At 51.2% G+C, this 15938-nt stretch overlaps 1 protein-coding gene across 7 annotated transcripts in view; it reads right to left on the bottom strand.

Moving 5' to 3' along the window:
- Tcf20 (transcription factor 20) overlaps positions 1–15938 on the bottom strand; it is a 167246-nt gene that overhangs the window by 1515 nt on the left and 149793 nt on the right. For 5 of the 7 annotated variants that reach the window (XM_063243830.1, XM_063243831.1, XM_023565365.2 and 2 more), the window contains exons 3-5: positions 14195–14288; positions 5883–5932; positions 4789–4916 (exon numbers count right to left, since the gene is read on the bottom strand). In XM_063243830.1, coding sequence (XP_063099900.1) covers positions 4833–4916; positions 5883–5932; positions 14195–14288 — 228 coding nt within the window. In that variant the 3' untranslated portion in view covers positions 4789–4832. The remainder of the gene's footprint in view (positions 1–4788; positions 4917–5882; positions 5933–14194; positions 14289–15938) is intronic. The other 2 variants (XM_063243829.1, XM_005003891.4) reach the window with 2 other exon arrangements.

Raw genomic sequence — 15938 nt, 5'->3', positions numbered from 1 at the left:
TAGCTGATACAGCCTGTTCTTTATACAAGCAATGCTTTCCTGAGCCTCTGGCAGTGTCCTTTTGGGAAGCTTGTGAGAGCCAGAGTCTGTTAATCCTCTGGGGTCCTCAGGGCCCTGCCCCCAGCCACTGTGCTCCTCTTCCATCCAGCTCAGGCCAAGAGTGCACAGCCATCCCCAGGCCCCCGAGAAGGCCTCCCGTGCCACCCCGGTGCAGAAGGGCTTGCAGAGACCACAGCACCTCAGGAGTCGGCCCTGCATAGTCAGACCAGTAGCCAGGAGTGACGGTGCCCTGCCCTCTGGCTGTCAATCCCAGCACTCTCAGCAGAGGCGTCCCGAGGTCCCTTGGTGCTTCCTCTTTCCCCTCTGACATGCTCCACCAAGGATGAACCTCTGGAGAAGCCAGGTGGCTGTCCCTGTCCCGCTGCCTTAATACCAATGCATGAAACCAGTGAGGTCGGTGTGTGTGTGAGAGTTAGGAACGCAAGAGTCACGTACACACCTGCGCCTGCACTAGGACGGGACTCCTAACTGCTTGGCTGAAAACACAAATACTCAGGAGGATGCTTCTGACACAAGAAGACAGTGTCGCCACACTCAAGTGAAGCACCAACTCCAGACTAGTGGCCAGGCCCAGGAACGTGGGCTAGCGGTCCTCCATGTACACAGCACGGTGGTTTCTCTTGAGTCTGGGTCGAAGAGCCTACTCCAATCCCACAGTTCACACCCCACAGACTGCAACCCCTGCACCAGCCAGCCCAGGGATACTCATCACTATCTTGATGGCTTTCCTGTGACAGGGCGCAAGGTGGCAATGAATGCCACCCTTACCCTACCCTCAAGAACCACAGGCCTTCTGAAAAATGACATGATGAAGCTGAGTGGGGGCACCTCAGGAACAAGTAGAATGACCAAAGCCAGCTGCGGGTGTGAGGGCCAGATGCCATCCACCCTTGAGGTTCTGCTGGTGGCGAGGAGGACAGGGCAGAGCCTGCTCAACAGGCTTAGGCCTGCACCCTAATTCTGTTCACTACTCACAGTACACCAAGCAACAGACCTCAATCTCAGAAGGAGGTGTACCTGGGTTCACAGCATGTTAGCCAGTTTTGAGACAGGGTCACTATAAAATTCAGGTTGGCTTTCAACTTGCAATGATCCTCCTGACTCAGCCTCCTGAGTGCTGGGATTATAGGCGTGCGTCATCACATCCAGACTGGTGCCCAGCATTTGCCCGACCAGTTGGTTCTCTGTGCTACTGGCCAGTGCATTAGGCTAGCCCAAATACACAATACTCTGACTTCTCTAGTTAGTCTGAAAAACTGGAGAGTATGGTAAGGAAAGAGAATCCCTTCAGCATTTACCATGTGCCACAGACTCATTCATGCTAACACTGACACCTGTCTGCACGGTCAGGAGGAGGAAGCTGGACGCTCTGAGAGGTGGGACTTCGCCCTGGGCAGTGTGCAGCTGGTGAGCTCTCTGCACTGAGGATGCAGAGGTATTCAAATGCTAAGCTGCAGATACAGGGCTTCATCTTGGGCCAAACTCATCCCCTGCTCCTTGGTGCTGTGTCGCTCCCCCTCTCCTAGCTGCCCTGTGGCCTGACCCCCAAAGGGAACCTCTGTGACCCTCCACACCTGACTTGCCTGCCTCTTCTCCTCTGAGCAGCAGGCGCCCCCCAGCTTGACATGCCCAGCCCGCTGGGTCACCCAAGGTGGCCTCCTTAGTTCTCCAACACACATGAGTTACACCGAATTCTGAATTGGCGCAAAGGCCTGGCCAGTCAGGTTGAGAGAGACCCTTTTGCACTCACCCCACTAACAGGTACAATGCCACTGGGAACTTGCTGGGACTGGACCAGAATGCTGCAGTGGTGGCTCTAGCTCTCAAGGAGCATCCAGTCAAATGAGCATGCCCTGAAACCCTGCAGATGCTAGCTAGGAAGGCTGCAGAGTCGTGCAGAGGGTGATTTAGACAGAGCGAGGAAGGAAGCACTCCCGAAGGCGAGCCCTTGAAGCTGAGGCCCAGGAGACGAGGGAGCGCAGAGCGTGTCTCGTGTCCAGCAGAGGTGCACTCACCAGGCCCAGGAGGCAGCCCGGTCCCTGGGCAGGGGTGGGAGTGTGAGTGGTAGGAGAGCCTTCAAGAGGTAGGGCCAGGACCTGGCCTTCATTTCCACTATGACCAGCACCTCAAAGGAGCCTGGCTGCGTCTCTGCAGGGAAGTAGGCTATTGGGCTGGGAGGTGGCCTCTGGAGGTATGGCAAGGCTGGGCTGGCGCTGGAAACCTGACAGACATGGGCTCAGTGCTGAAGCTGCAACCCCAGGGCTTCCCTAAACAGGCGGGGAACCAGGGTGCAGAGAGCCCTCCCTCATCTGCAGATGGGCTGGGGGGCTGTGTGCACACGTGATCAGCTGGCACTGCCCAGATGAAAGTCACTGCTCCTTACCCACTGGGTCACGGTGGCTGGCATGGGAGGCGAGGCCTCCTTGTTCACCACTTGCTAAGAAGGAAAGCTGTCCCCGTGGCCCAGGCATAATGAAACCAGACAGAACAATCTCAGTGAGAGGATGTAGCGGGCAGGAAGGTTTACCACGCTGCTCCCTCATTCTCAGAACGCTGTCCTGGACCTCTCCTTGCTGACATGTCCTGGCCAGCTATCCTAAGCCCTAAGGGTAGGGATGTGGCACAGGTAGCACCTCCTGGACCCTAAGTTAGGGTATCTGCTGAAAGACAGGGTGGGTGCTAGGTCCCATCAGCTATCTTGGCCCCTCCAGTTACCACTGTGAAAACCTTGCAGGCCAGCACAGTAGCTGCGTGGCAAGCACTGGCTGAGACCTGGCCGAATCCTCACCTGGCTGGTGTCATTATTTTCCTCTTTAGACAGAAGCTGAGGCCTGACCCCCACCACACAGCACTCTACAGGCCGCAGGAGACCCACGCGCACACACTGGTCCTTCCCTGCTCTGTCTGGGTTCCAGTCATGGTGGCTCTACAAGTCCTGATGCACACCTGGAGAGGGCTATGCTTCTGTCCCTGATAACTGCGACTTCCACACAACCCTCTGGCCTACCTGGGTCTCCACTGCTGAATTGAGAAACCAGGAAAACGAGTTTACTTCTGGGACCCACACAGCAGAGAGCATTTCAGACAGACGAAACTGAATGCAGTGCACTTGCCCCTGCCCACCCCGCAGGCCTGAGGTCTCCCTACATGATGGTCTAGTTGACTCCTTGCAGGCAGGAAGGAGGCTGTGGATCACTGTCCCACTTGGGAGCTGAGGACCTATTGTGTGGCAGGGCCCAAGGATGACCGGGGACAATGCCTAAGACCCCTGAGAGCTGTCTACCCAGATCTGCAGGCTGCAATTCAGGTCAAAACCAAAAAGCACAACACAACAAATGGTTCTCTTCCTGCCAGGCCTTTTGGGTCAAACTTTGGGAATACAAACTGTGCTCACCCATGGAGGCCAGGTACAGACACTCCAGCCCAGGAGAACAGAGAAGGACCACCACAAACAGATAACCAATGCCCACGCCGCAGCCATGCCTGGGAGCTGACAGAGGGCAGACTGCAGGCAGGTGAACTGGCAGCACTGATGGTGCAGTAGCCTGCGATGATGACCTACTTCAAATCCATGGGGCTCCATTTATTCATTTGGTTCCTGTGACCCTAGAACACACCAAACAGCCTCCAATTCCCTCTCCCGCCCTGCTCTGTGCCCTGTACTGACAACCGGGCTCCCGGGAAGACCAAGGAAAAGCACCGCAGCAAGCACCTACCATCACTGCCAGCCCGCAGGAGTCTCCAAGGGCAGTGCTGGGAGCCGCTGGGGACACAGCTTCTCTGGGGAGCAAAGCCACCACATCCTTCGAGGAGCTGACTTCCCCTTCCATTACTATCTAGTGTTCCGCAGAAAGGCAGGCCCTGTCTGCACAGATGTGCCAAGCCTCCACGACCTCTATGCGGGGGACAACGTACACACAGCAGTGCCCCAGCTGGATGGAAAGGAGCCTCCAGAGAACACTATGGAGCGGGCAGCCCCCACCGAGCAGCCAGCGCCACAGCCACCTCAGTCCCTCTTCTCTGCATCCTATGTCTCCCCCTCCCCCAGTGCCGAGGGGGGGGGGGCGAAGCAGCAAGCACAGGGCAGTGCAGTCTGCCTGCTTCCAGCGCCCCTAGTCCTGGAATCCTGTCCCCGAGGTGCACGCGCACACGCTCACACACTCGTGAGTAAAACTAAATTGGATGCCAAAGTCTGCTAAATACGATACAGTTTTCTTTCCCTCGGTACTTTTTCAAAAAGGAATCCTTCATGGTACTGGGTTGGAAGATCTCATGTAAGAAACTTGGAGAATTTTCTGTTTTTCAAAGAAAAATACACTAAAAGATTTACAGAAACGTAGTCAATTGAGAAGCCCTGAGACTGGAACTCTCCTGGAGATAGGCAAGAACAGAGTGTGCACAGAAGCGCCCAGGCCGAGGTGCGCGTATGTGTGTGTGCGCGCGCGTATGTGCGTGTGTGTGCGTGTGTGTGCGTGTGTGTGCGTGTGTGGTCCGACATGTCGGTCACTCTGCCCTCAGGACCACCGTGGGGCTCATTTGGCAGCTCTGCCCAAAAGGCAACCTTCAGAAAGGGTCACCCTGAACGCCCACAGGACAGCTGTGACCCACAGACATTCCAGGGAGCTGAGTAACAAAACCATTTTATCCACCTGGTGTCAGTGCTCCACACAACTAAATGTCGGTCAAGGCGCCAACACCTACCGGGCCGGCTGGGCGGCCCCGACTCACCTGTGCTTGCTGTCCTCTCCATTCCCACGCGCACACTGCCCCCCTCACCCCCGCTCCGACTGCTCTGTGCTGAGGCTGCCTTTCGAGGTCTTGTTCTGCAAGGGAGGGAGAGGGCACGGAAGGGGAGGCTGATGCCGGTAAAGCCATGAGGAGAGCGGACAGAGGGACAGAGGGACAGTGTGGGAGTCAGGGAGGGCAGAGGCGAGGACAGGAACAGCACATGGAAAAGGAAAGAAAAGGGGAAGTCAGTATTGAACGACACACAGGAGACACCCAGACAAGGTTTCTGAGGCAAAATCTGACCCTAAGCAAACATAAAGTGAAACCATTACACCTATCCCCACCTCTGAAAATAACTTTTAAAGACAGGCATAAGAATCTTTCAGGAAGCTTTGAGGACAGACCTCTACGTGAGCTCTTTCTAGTACTTTCTGGCTCTACTGGGAGACTGAAGTCTGTGAGCAGCCACTGACCACCAGGTGTCACTGTGACCTTAGCCAGACAGGGTGGCCACTGCAGGAAACAGGTGGAGAGCTGCTCATGGCTCCATCCTACTCCGTTCTGGGGCTCCCTCTCCAGTCCCCCATCCATGGCATCCCAGAAGCAGGCTGTCATCTGCTTGGCGCTTCCCTTTGCTAAGAGACCATCTCCCAGACAGACAGCAGGCGGGGCAGCTGCCTCCACCACTCTATGACTTGCAAGACTGCATTTCCTCAAAGCCCAGAGTCAACTCTTCCCCTAACCCCTCAAATCTCAGAAAACACGCCTGCTTCCCACCAGGCCTAGCACCCCTCTAACCAGATTAACCTGTGAACTCTAAAGTGGAAGTCAGCCATTTCACCAAGTCTGAGCTCATTTCTCTGAATGAACACAAAGCCCCTTCAAAAACAAAGGCACACACTGCTTGCAGCTCCCTGGAACCACGCAGGGTGTGGCCCCCAGCCCCATTTTTAGGAGGTGCCTCTCCACCCTCCCTGGCCAGGAGCAGCCCGAGGGGCAGGTGGGGACCCTCGATGAGGTCTTCTGAAGCCTGGGTTCTCACCTTCAGAGCAGGCACCCCCCCCCCCATGCAGGCTCCTCCAGCTTCCACTCACCTTGTGCTTGGGGCACCTCACCGAGAAGTTCTCCTCATGTAGCAAACAATCTGCAAGGCAAAGGGGGACAGTTGGTGAGGCCCACATGGCCTCGGACAGCCAGACCCAAGTGTGCTGAGCACTCTAGGTCTGTCGGCATCAGACATGGAGGGAAAAGCTCCCCATACCAGGATCTCTAACAGAACACATTAGCACCCCAATAAACTCTGGGGTACCTTGTTACGGTGCAGTACCAATCACTTAAATATTAACATTTTAAAATAGTTAATGGTATGGGGAACATTCATGATACCAAACTGTACAAATGTGTAAGTATTGCTGATTTCACTAAAACGTTTTATATGCATTAAACAATTTTGGAAGGACCGCTACCAAAATATAACAGTGGTTCTGTGGGTGGGAAGATACAGGTCACTTAAATGGCTATTTTTTCTGCATTTCTCTGATGATGTATTTCATGATCAGAGACCATTTCTGAACGATGATGCCATAACAGTCCTCAGTTCTAGGTCAACCCCATACTAGGCACCTTTTCTTCTCTGTACAGAGCCCAGGAATTTGAGATAGAAAGGGGTCCAGCTGAGAGTCCTATTGTCACCACACCCCACAGCCCCTGCAGAAACAAGATACTCCTGACCCGAGTCACATGGTTCACACTGAGCGCTTCAGGGGGAAGTGCGATCCCCAGAGAGGTGCTTTTAATCCCGGGTGGGGTTGCAGAAGGGGTGACACGCTCAGACTCAACACAGTGACAGCGCTTGCAACGCCCACCAGGAGCATCCATCTCCAGGTGAGTGGGGCTCTGTGGCACAAGGCGGGCACGGAGCGGAGCAGAGCGAGGAAATCTAATTAATGAGTTCACTCTGCACATCACAACTCCCGCAGACCGACAGCCAGGTCACCGGTGCAGGACGTGGTGGCAGAATGTTAATAAATATTGATCACACATTCTCAGAGGCTCCAGGCACCATGGCAGGAGGCAGCCGTAGCACTTACCCTTGTTAAGTTTGCAATTTAACCAGTTTAGGCTGAGATCCAGCCTACTAGCCTGTGTACCAAGAGATTGCAAGTGAAATACTAATGAGCAAGGGGGCATATAAATGAGAACTACTCAGGTTTCCAGGATGCCGAATGAATCCAAACAGACACGTTGCTAATTCGGCTCACCCTGTCCCACCAGGACTTGCCTCCACTGCATCCAGTGCCCAGAACCCAGCCAGTCCTTACTAACCTCCAGCCTCCTCCCCAGCAGGCCACTAGCCTGGTGGTAAATGAAATGTGTTAATTTAAAACCCACAAGTGCACAGCGTGACCAAGGTCCCTGCTGCTCCAATCTGCTGGAGAGCTTATGAACAGTGGGAAGCAGACAACTGGCACTCGGGGAGGCACTGTCTCCTCACCTGGGCTCTGGCAGGACTGCTCCGGCAGCCTCCAGGCCAGGCCAGAGAACAACAGTGTGGCACGGAGGAGGCAGCGGCTTGATGCCACAAGTTTACAGAAGCCAGGTCAGATACTGTACTTGTGGTAACAGGAGCCATCAGAAAGGTACAGGCGGCTTGGTTCCCGCACAGCAACAGCACTGACCAACTGCGGTGAATCATAGATCAATACCCCTAAACCTAGGAAATGCCTTTCCTGAATTAAAGCGGAAGAGAATGCACGTGCACACACAGGCCACCTGTGAGCTAGTGCCAGGCACTGCTTGGTTCCACAGGTGGTCAGGAGCTGCAATCTCGCCCTGAGCAGGCATCAGAGGCACAGCCAAGGAGCTCTGAGTCCTAGAGGGAAGGGCACAGGGAGCCTCTGCCGCCTCCAGCCAGGCCTTCCGGAGCAGGCACGAAAAGCAGGAGGCATGTGGAGAATCTCTTCTGCAGACTGTGCCGCACACCTGTGACACAGTGCCTATTATGCGACCAGCTAGCCAGTCTCCTGATCTGGTTTCTTTGAGGCCTGACTACCCTACACTGCAGAGGCCCTAGCTCCACAGAACATCAGCCAAGCTGGGAAAGACTCACAAGGCTGCCTCCTCCCCAAAACAGCTTCCAGAAACATTCGGCCCCCAGGCAGGCAGGCAGGCAGGCAGGCAGGCACTCCCATTTCTCCCTCATGCCGGGTGGCTTCTACGGAGCTCCTTATAACAAGCAACAAGCACCATAAACAGCTTCAGAGTGTGCCTGGCCACAGAGACCGGCTGAGAATGAACCTCAAGGATGAGCTGAGAGAACTGAAATGTCCTTTGCTGGCATCAGACACTGCCTCAGGCTCAGCTGCCACTGACCTGTGAGCTACCGTCATCTGTGCATCAGCTGCTGTGGCCCCTGGAGCACATGCAGGGAATAAGGCGCTGCTTCCTGGGATGGGCCAGACCCTCAGCTTCCACACTACCCACCAGGGACTGTGACCCATTACTGCAAGAGCAAAGTCTTGGCAGAAGGGGCAGCTTCCAAACAATGCTGTGAAGGTGGCTGCAGTGTGTGGAATTCCCAGTGTGTTTTCTCATGAGGGTAAAAGAAAAATCTCCAGGCAAGATTCTTCACGCATAGAAGAATTATTAAAGAGCTACCAGAGCCCTTTTGTCCTTTGTCTTAACTGCTGAGGCTCACTGTATCATATACATTAAAAAACATTTTTTAAGAAGTCAAAGCTCATGTTCTTTTTACTGCATCTCCTACCTGGAGCCAGACCCTGTGCCTGTGACAGACCAGGCAGCATGGAACAGTCCACAATGATGTCAGAAACCAGGACCGGCGGTGGGCATGGGGCAGGTGCAGGAGCCATGGGTCTTCAGGAAACAAAGATTCTGTTTCCATGGAGACAGTCCAGCAATAGAACTCTTCCCTGAGGTATCAACAGTTCCTTAAAGGTTCAGGCGACTGACAGCAAGGCACACATGCTTCTTACTAAAACACGAGGGTCTCTTAACACCCAGGGACTTTGCTTGGTTATGATTAGAAAGTCAATCAATGAATGCCTTTCCTTCATGTGAGATCCATCACACAGCACAGGACTCCTAAGAAAATGCAGACTAAACACAAGCACCCATCGCCACAGAGCAGTGCAGGCCCCTGAGTCCTTGAGCATTGGGTCGCTATCAGGACCAAAAGGCCTGTGACATGGTCCTTGTAAGGCTACTTCTCTGGTCCCACTCAGAGGTGCAGCGAACGGCAGCTGGGGCGGCACTCAGACTTTGGCCCCAAACTTGGCCACCAACTTCTTTCTCTTACACAGGAGTGTTTACCAGCTCAACTGGGCAGGCACACGTGACAGGCTGCAACATGGAGGGACAGATGTCACTTGCTGACTGACTCTTGGCTAAGAAGAGAGTCCCTGCTGCCTTTAGGCTGCTGGGGAAGGACAAGCTATCCCCACAGGCTTCCTTGCCCTCTCCGAAGAGTACTACGGGTACCAGCAAGGTGGCTCTAAGAGAATACTGTCCAGTTACAAGTCACATACGCATGGCCACTTAAATCTAGTTTAAAAAAAATTCCTGGGGCTGGGAATTTAGCTCAGTGGCATAAGCGCTTGCCTGGCATATACAAGGTCATGACTCGATCTTCAGTACCAAAAAAAAAAGAAAGAAAGAAAAAAAGAATGGTTTGAAAAAAAAACTTCCCCTCCTCAGCCCCCTAGTTCCATTCAGAATGCTGAGCAGGCATCTAGCTCTGGCAGTGGGTGTGGCAATGGAGTATGCAAATCTGAAGTGTTTCTACAAGCACAGAAAGTTCCACCAAGCATCGTACCTCATCCTTTCAGAATCTACCAGGCGGCAGGGCAGGAGCGGAAGCAGGTGCCGCTGCCAGCCTGGCTGCTGGCATGGCCGTGCCCCAGTGCCCACAGGACGCACGCGAGTTAGGGCAGGGTCACCGTGGCTGCTCTGCCTCTGGTGTCTGGACAGAGCCTCCCTGCTTATCTAGCCATGGGGACAGCCGATTCTTGCAAGCATCTCCTATAAAATGACCAACTGCCCTCATTTAAAAGCTCCAAGTGGAAAAAGAAAAGAAAAAGAAACCGAATACTGTGAAGGAACTGGGGCAACAAATGAAAATGAGGAAGGGCAACAGGCTGGCCCCTGCCGGCCAGGACTTCACAGCTGCACTCCTGCAGGGTGTGCTGGGCAGCGGCTAGGGAGAAAGGAGTCCAGGCTCCACACGGAAGCACTTTCTACAGCGCCGACTCCCTCACGTGACACGTGACGTTTCAATGCTCTCTATTTCTTCTTCCCTGCTGTCCTGTCCCTCTCTCTGGTCAACAGCATTCTGGCCACTACTCTGCCTTTCAGTGCATGCATACAACTGAGGCAGAAGAATCCAACCCTGGCAGAAGCATTATCCTCTGTACCTTTCTGTAATTTTAGCTGCTTCTCCTACAGCAACTTGGAGGAAGGATGAGAGAAGAAAGGGGCAGAAAGAAAGGTGCAAAAGGAAGGGGAGCACTTAAGCAGAAGTGGGGAGAGTCGAGGAGATTCTGACCCGGGAGCAGGGTAAACAAGACAGACCCTCGGGCGCCCATGCGGCCCTCCTGTCTGCTCTCCGCCTGCACTGTCCCCTGGATGGCACCAGCCCCGCTCCTTCACCTCTCCCCTGCCAAAGCCGCTTCCCAGCAGCAGTGCAGCTGCCTCCACGGTAGCCCCTTCTCCTCCTCGGCTTGGGGAGCACTCAGAGTCCACAGATAACACACGCCTCACTGCACTCTCATCTCTGGATTTTATTCTTCCCCCAACCTGACTGTGAGGCATTATGGGACTGGCTGGCTGAAGGTCAGATGGCCAGGACACAGTCAGGGGGGAACAGTCCCTGAAGAGACTGAAGTCTAGGGGTAGAGGCTGTCTCTCCCAGGGTGCAATGCTGAGCCAAAACTGGAGCCCTGTGCAAGGCTCGCTGGATGGCACAGGAGGTTTTTCTCTTGCAGCACCCATCGCCCTGTACCACACACCATCTGCTCCATCTCAACAGAAGGGATACTATGGTCCTTGTGACACAAACCCTTCTCACTCACTGAAATAGGAGCACCGGGAGAATCCTGGGTTCCTGGCCCACAGCACCTTAAACCCTCAGAATTTCCTCCGTGTAGGAGCACCCTCAGTTCTAAGGAAGCAACGGATGTGCAGCACTATAGGCCGAGTTAATCATCTATCCTGCCCCTGTGATGAACCCTCCCGGATAACCCTTGCACTACAGGAGTTCAGGGAGCATCCCGCTGCTGAACGTGTGGAGGGGCCTGAGGGAGGTGCACCTGCATGGCACACCAGCTCTGGGTTCCTCCCACACCCCTCTGCACCTCTTCCTTTTGCCTATTCATCTGTACCTTTCTAATACATGGCTAAACATAAGTAAGTGCTTCCTGGAGTTCTTCGAGTGGCTCAAGTACATTAATCAAACCCAAGGAGGGAGTCCTAGGAACCTTAAATACGGCTGGTCATTCAGAGGCACAGGTCACAACCTGGGACCTGAAACTGCTGTCTGAAGTGGGGGGCAGTGCAGGACCGAGCCCTTACCCTGTGTGCCCTTACCCTACACTATTTCTGGGTAGCGTCAAAATTGAGTTCAACTGTGGGACACCACAGGCAGCATCCCCAGAAGATTGCTGGGTATTTGGAGAAAAGCAGCGTGGGAGACCCAATGAGCACACAGGCTGACTTTTGCTACTTTACACACAGCACTTCACAATTGAAACACTCGTCAGACTAGCTAGCACTGGCCTGGCGCTCCCTCAGAGGTATCAAGGATACTTACACACAGCTACATTATACACACACACTCATTTATTCATTCTTGCATTGATTGGCAGTACCAGGGATTGGACCTGGAACCCAGGACACTGGCCACTGGATTACATCCTCAACCCTTTTCTCTTCAGACAAGATTCCACTTATTTGCCCAGGCTGATCCCAAACTTGAGATCCTTCTATCTTAAGTCTCTCAAGTAGCTAGGATGCAGGTGTGCACCATCATGCTAACTTCCTATTTCCCAAATCAGGAATGAGATAACAATGTCAGCTCTTAACACATCTATCCAAAATTTTATTGGAGGTTCTTGCCAAGGCTGGCAATTAGGCAGGAAAACTAAATAAAAGGCATCAGATCAAGAAGGAAGTTAAAACTATCTCTATTCATAGATATTATAATCTTATATACAGAAATTCACTGTAAACTATTAGAATTATGTAGTTAAGTTCAGTAAAATTGAAGCACACAAGATCAATATTTCTATACATTCACAGTGAACATGAAAAACTATGAAAAAATTCTAATTGCAACACTAAAGATAAAATATTTAGAATTAAGTTTAATGAAACAAAATGTAAAACACATCCTCTAAAAACTATAAAACGGTGTTTAAAAATTATACCTAAACTGAAAGTCATTCTCCATAATCATGGAGAATACCTAAAACTATTAAGATGATAATATTTGCTTATTTATCTACAGATTCAATGTAATTTCTATCAAAATTTCAATAGCCTTTTTTTCCCCCACAGAAATAGGTAAACTGTAAAGTTCAAACAATGGTAAGAGATATACAACACTTAACATGAAAAACGGCTACAATTGGGAAATTCACATTGTTGAACTTAATACTACTGCAGAGCTTTCAGAATCAAGACGGCACAGAAGTCAGTCCACACATCAATGGCCAACTGATTTTCAATCGAGATGCCAAGATCATTCACTGAAAAAAGAGCAGTACTTTTTACAAATGATGCTCAGAAGAATGGGTATCCATGTATAAAAGAAATCTGGACTCTTTCATACAACATAAAAATTAAAATAGATGAAAGACCTAAATGTAACAGCTAAATCTCTTAGGAAAAAACACTAGTGTAAATCTTTGTAACTTTGAGTTAAGCAATGGTTTCTTTAATATGACAGCAAAAGCATGCAAAACAAAACAAAAAAACCTGATAAATTAGACTTCATCAAATTAAAATTTTTATGCTTTTGAAAACACCATCGAGGGGCTGGGGATTTAGTTCAGCAGCATAAGTGCCTGCCTTGCAAGCAGGCAGTCTTGAGTTTGATCCCTGGTACCGATTAAAAAAAAAGAAAACACCATTAAAAGGGGAAGAGTCACAGAATCAGAGAAATATATTTGCAAGCCACATATGTGACAGCAAGGCTGTATCTAGAAATGCAAAAAATTCTTAAAACTCAGCAAAAAAAAAGACAACTTCATTTAACATAGGCAACGATCAGGATAGGCATTTCTCCATAAGGTATGTAAATGGCCAGTAAACATGAAAAGATGCACAATGTCATAGTATCAGGGAAATAACAAAATCACAGTGAGGTACCGTTTCCTATCTACTAGGCCAGCTGTAACAATAACAACAGTGAAGCAGATAGTAATGCCCATCAGAGAAGAAGCTCAGAAACCAGAAGCCTAATACTACACACTTGTACACTGTAGAGGGAAGGAAAACGGTACATCTATCCACTTCTGAAAAAGCCTGGCAGTTCCTTAAAAGGTTGAACACGGGGCCCTCATGTGACTCAGGAATTCCTCTTCTTGGGTGTACAACTGAGAGTACTGAAATCATGTATGTCCACACCAAGACTCATACGTGAAGGTGCTATAGCGGTATTCCTCACTACAGTCCACAAGTGTCTACCAACAGATGAATGGATGAATCATAATATATGCTTCATAATTAAGTGTCACCTTGCAATTGAAAATAAACTACTGATGTGTCCTACAACATGGACGACCCTTAGAAATACTGTAAGTGAATGAATTCAGTCACAAAGGCCACATATTACAGGGTTCTATTTCTATGATATGTCCTGCTGGGCACGGTGGTACACGTCTATAATCCCAGCACTTGGGAGGCTGAAGCAGAAGGACTACTGCGAGTTCAAGGCTAGCTTGAACTATATGGACTAAGAGTCTGTCTCAAAGGGGAAAAAAAATATCTATCTACCCCAGAAATGGCAAATCCACAGATAGAAAGTGGATCACAGGTTGCCAGGGATCAGAGGGACAAAAAGGTGAGTGATTACTAATGAATAGGAGTTACTTTACAGGATAATGCAAGTGTCCTAAAATCTGTGGTGACGCTTATACAATTCTCTGAATGTACTAAAAGTCACTTAACTATACATTTAAATACGCACATCTCACATGAATTAGATGAATATGCAAAACTTATATATAAGTTACCCAATTTTACTTCCTTGTATTGTCCCCTCTGCATTCTTTTAGAATTTACGAACAGAAGAGGGTCAGGAGAGAACAAAGGAATTATGAAAAGGGACGGTCAACTGCACGTCAGGGCCCTGTGGATGTTTTTGGGAAAGGTGGAGGTCCCCACTTACCTGCATCGACGGCACACGGGTAATGGTAGCGGAAGGAGCAGCCTTTGTTGTAGCAGCCCAGGGTGGCGCCAGCCTCCTGGCAGTGGGAGCATTTCTGAAGGGAAGGAAGGCAGGAAGAAGCCAGGTCAGTATGCAGACTCCCCACTTCCACAGGCCTTCCCCAGAGCCCACCATTACAGCGCGGCAGAAGAGGAATCTGGGGCAGGATGGGCTCCCATTTGGCATTTTAAGGCCGGACTTCACAAATGATGTCATATCAGACAACACACTGGAGGGCAAGGCCAGCACTCCTCAGCACACGGGGAGCGTGCGGCCAGCACAGCGCCACCCTCGGTCCTGCCTCTGGTGTCCCAGGGTCCACCCGCTTGCATCCTCTGCCAGTCATTTCCTTTCGGCCACTGTGAGCTGCCTCAAGATCCTACCTCCTTATTTTTGCTGTGGAAAGAATAAAAGTGGGAATTTGGTTTCTAGATTTTATTCTGATTTTGATCTACTTACCCCAAATGCCCAATACACGTATACTTCCCTTTTCAGAAAATATGGGCTCCTATATGCAAGTGGTATTTTTACACAGGCACCCTATTTTAAATGCACTAGGAAAGCTGCCATGCATCCAGATGAAGTGAGGGGTTACCCTGCAATGGCGATGCTCCTCCTTATACGGGCAGGTTTTCTCAAAGCAGAGCACATCTCTATCGCCCCTGATGTGGCGGCTGGGAGTGTTTACCCTGTTGGCACAGGAAGTACGTGGCACATCAACCACGACTGTATTTGTAAAATTCAGCAACATGAGGGCCTGTGGAGGAAGGAAGCCGATTCTGCAGGTGGTCGTGGCACACCTGGGAAGCTAACCAGGAGACCCGAACACTGGTTGCTGCTTCTGTGAAAGATGAAGGAAGTATGTCCCCTACGTGCTCACACTAGAGCGAGAGCTACTCAGGCCCTGAGCGCCAACCCTGAGTCGATGCACTGACAGCAGCCATAGAAGCCTGCACGCTCACCCTGTACCAGCTGTACAGGGCGACAACTGTGGCTACGGACTGACACGAATTTACTCATTGCGTGGACGTGTGAAGCATCCCTGCTTAAGGATCAGAAGTCTGCTGCACCAGAGCTAAGTACCTTGTTTCAGGTGAGAGTGGAAAACAGCCACAGGAAAGGACAGAAGACAAGTCTTATAAGAACCCTGTCCTCCTCTCCAAAGCCCAAGACCCTCCTGAGTGCTGATGACAAGTAAATGTTTACCACGTGCCCCTCACCCCTGCTAGGAAAGCCAAGGTCACTTGGCCTGGAGTACACCAAGCACAGTGAAGAGCAGGTCCACAAGCTCAGGCTTTCCCCTCCAGTGCTACAGCACCTTGGGCAGCTCAGGGAGCCTGAACATTCAGCTGTCCAGGGGCTTTGCTCCATACAGGCCCTCCCCTCCCCAGGGATTAACCTCAACTGGTGGTGGCCTTTTAGGAAAGGGTGTATCCAGCATTTCTGGAAGGAGTGCCTGCAGGGAAGAGACAAAAGGAAGGAACAGGCCATCCTCTGGCTCATCCTCTACAACAACAAATGTGGACCTGACAACAGCAAATGTGGCAATTATCTTGTCATCACAAGGTGACAGCCCTGAAGACAAAGCCAATCTGCTGGGGACAGCACAGTGACAAGATGGAGAGATCCAGACCTCTGACACTGCTAAGCAGTAAACTAACCAACCTCAGGACCACCTACTCAAGGCTTTTTATAGCATAAGACA

Source organism: Cavia porcellus, unplaced genomic scaffold (assembly GCF_034190915.1).
Source record: "Cavia porcellus strain 051 isolate PalLab524CR breed Dunkin Hartley unplaced genomic scaffold, mCavPor4.1 scaffold_40, whole genome shotgun sequence".
NCBI classification, from domain to species: domain Eukaryota; kingdom Metazoa; phylum Chordata; class Mammalia; order Rodentia; family Caviidae; genus Cavia; species Cavia porcellus.
Note: the sequence above shows the minus strand (reverse complement) of the source record. Positions and strands in the feature narration are given on the sequence as shown.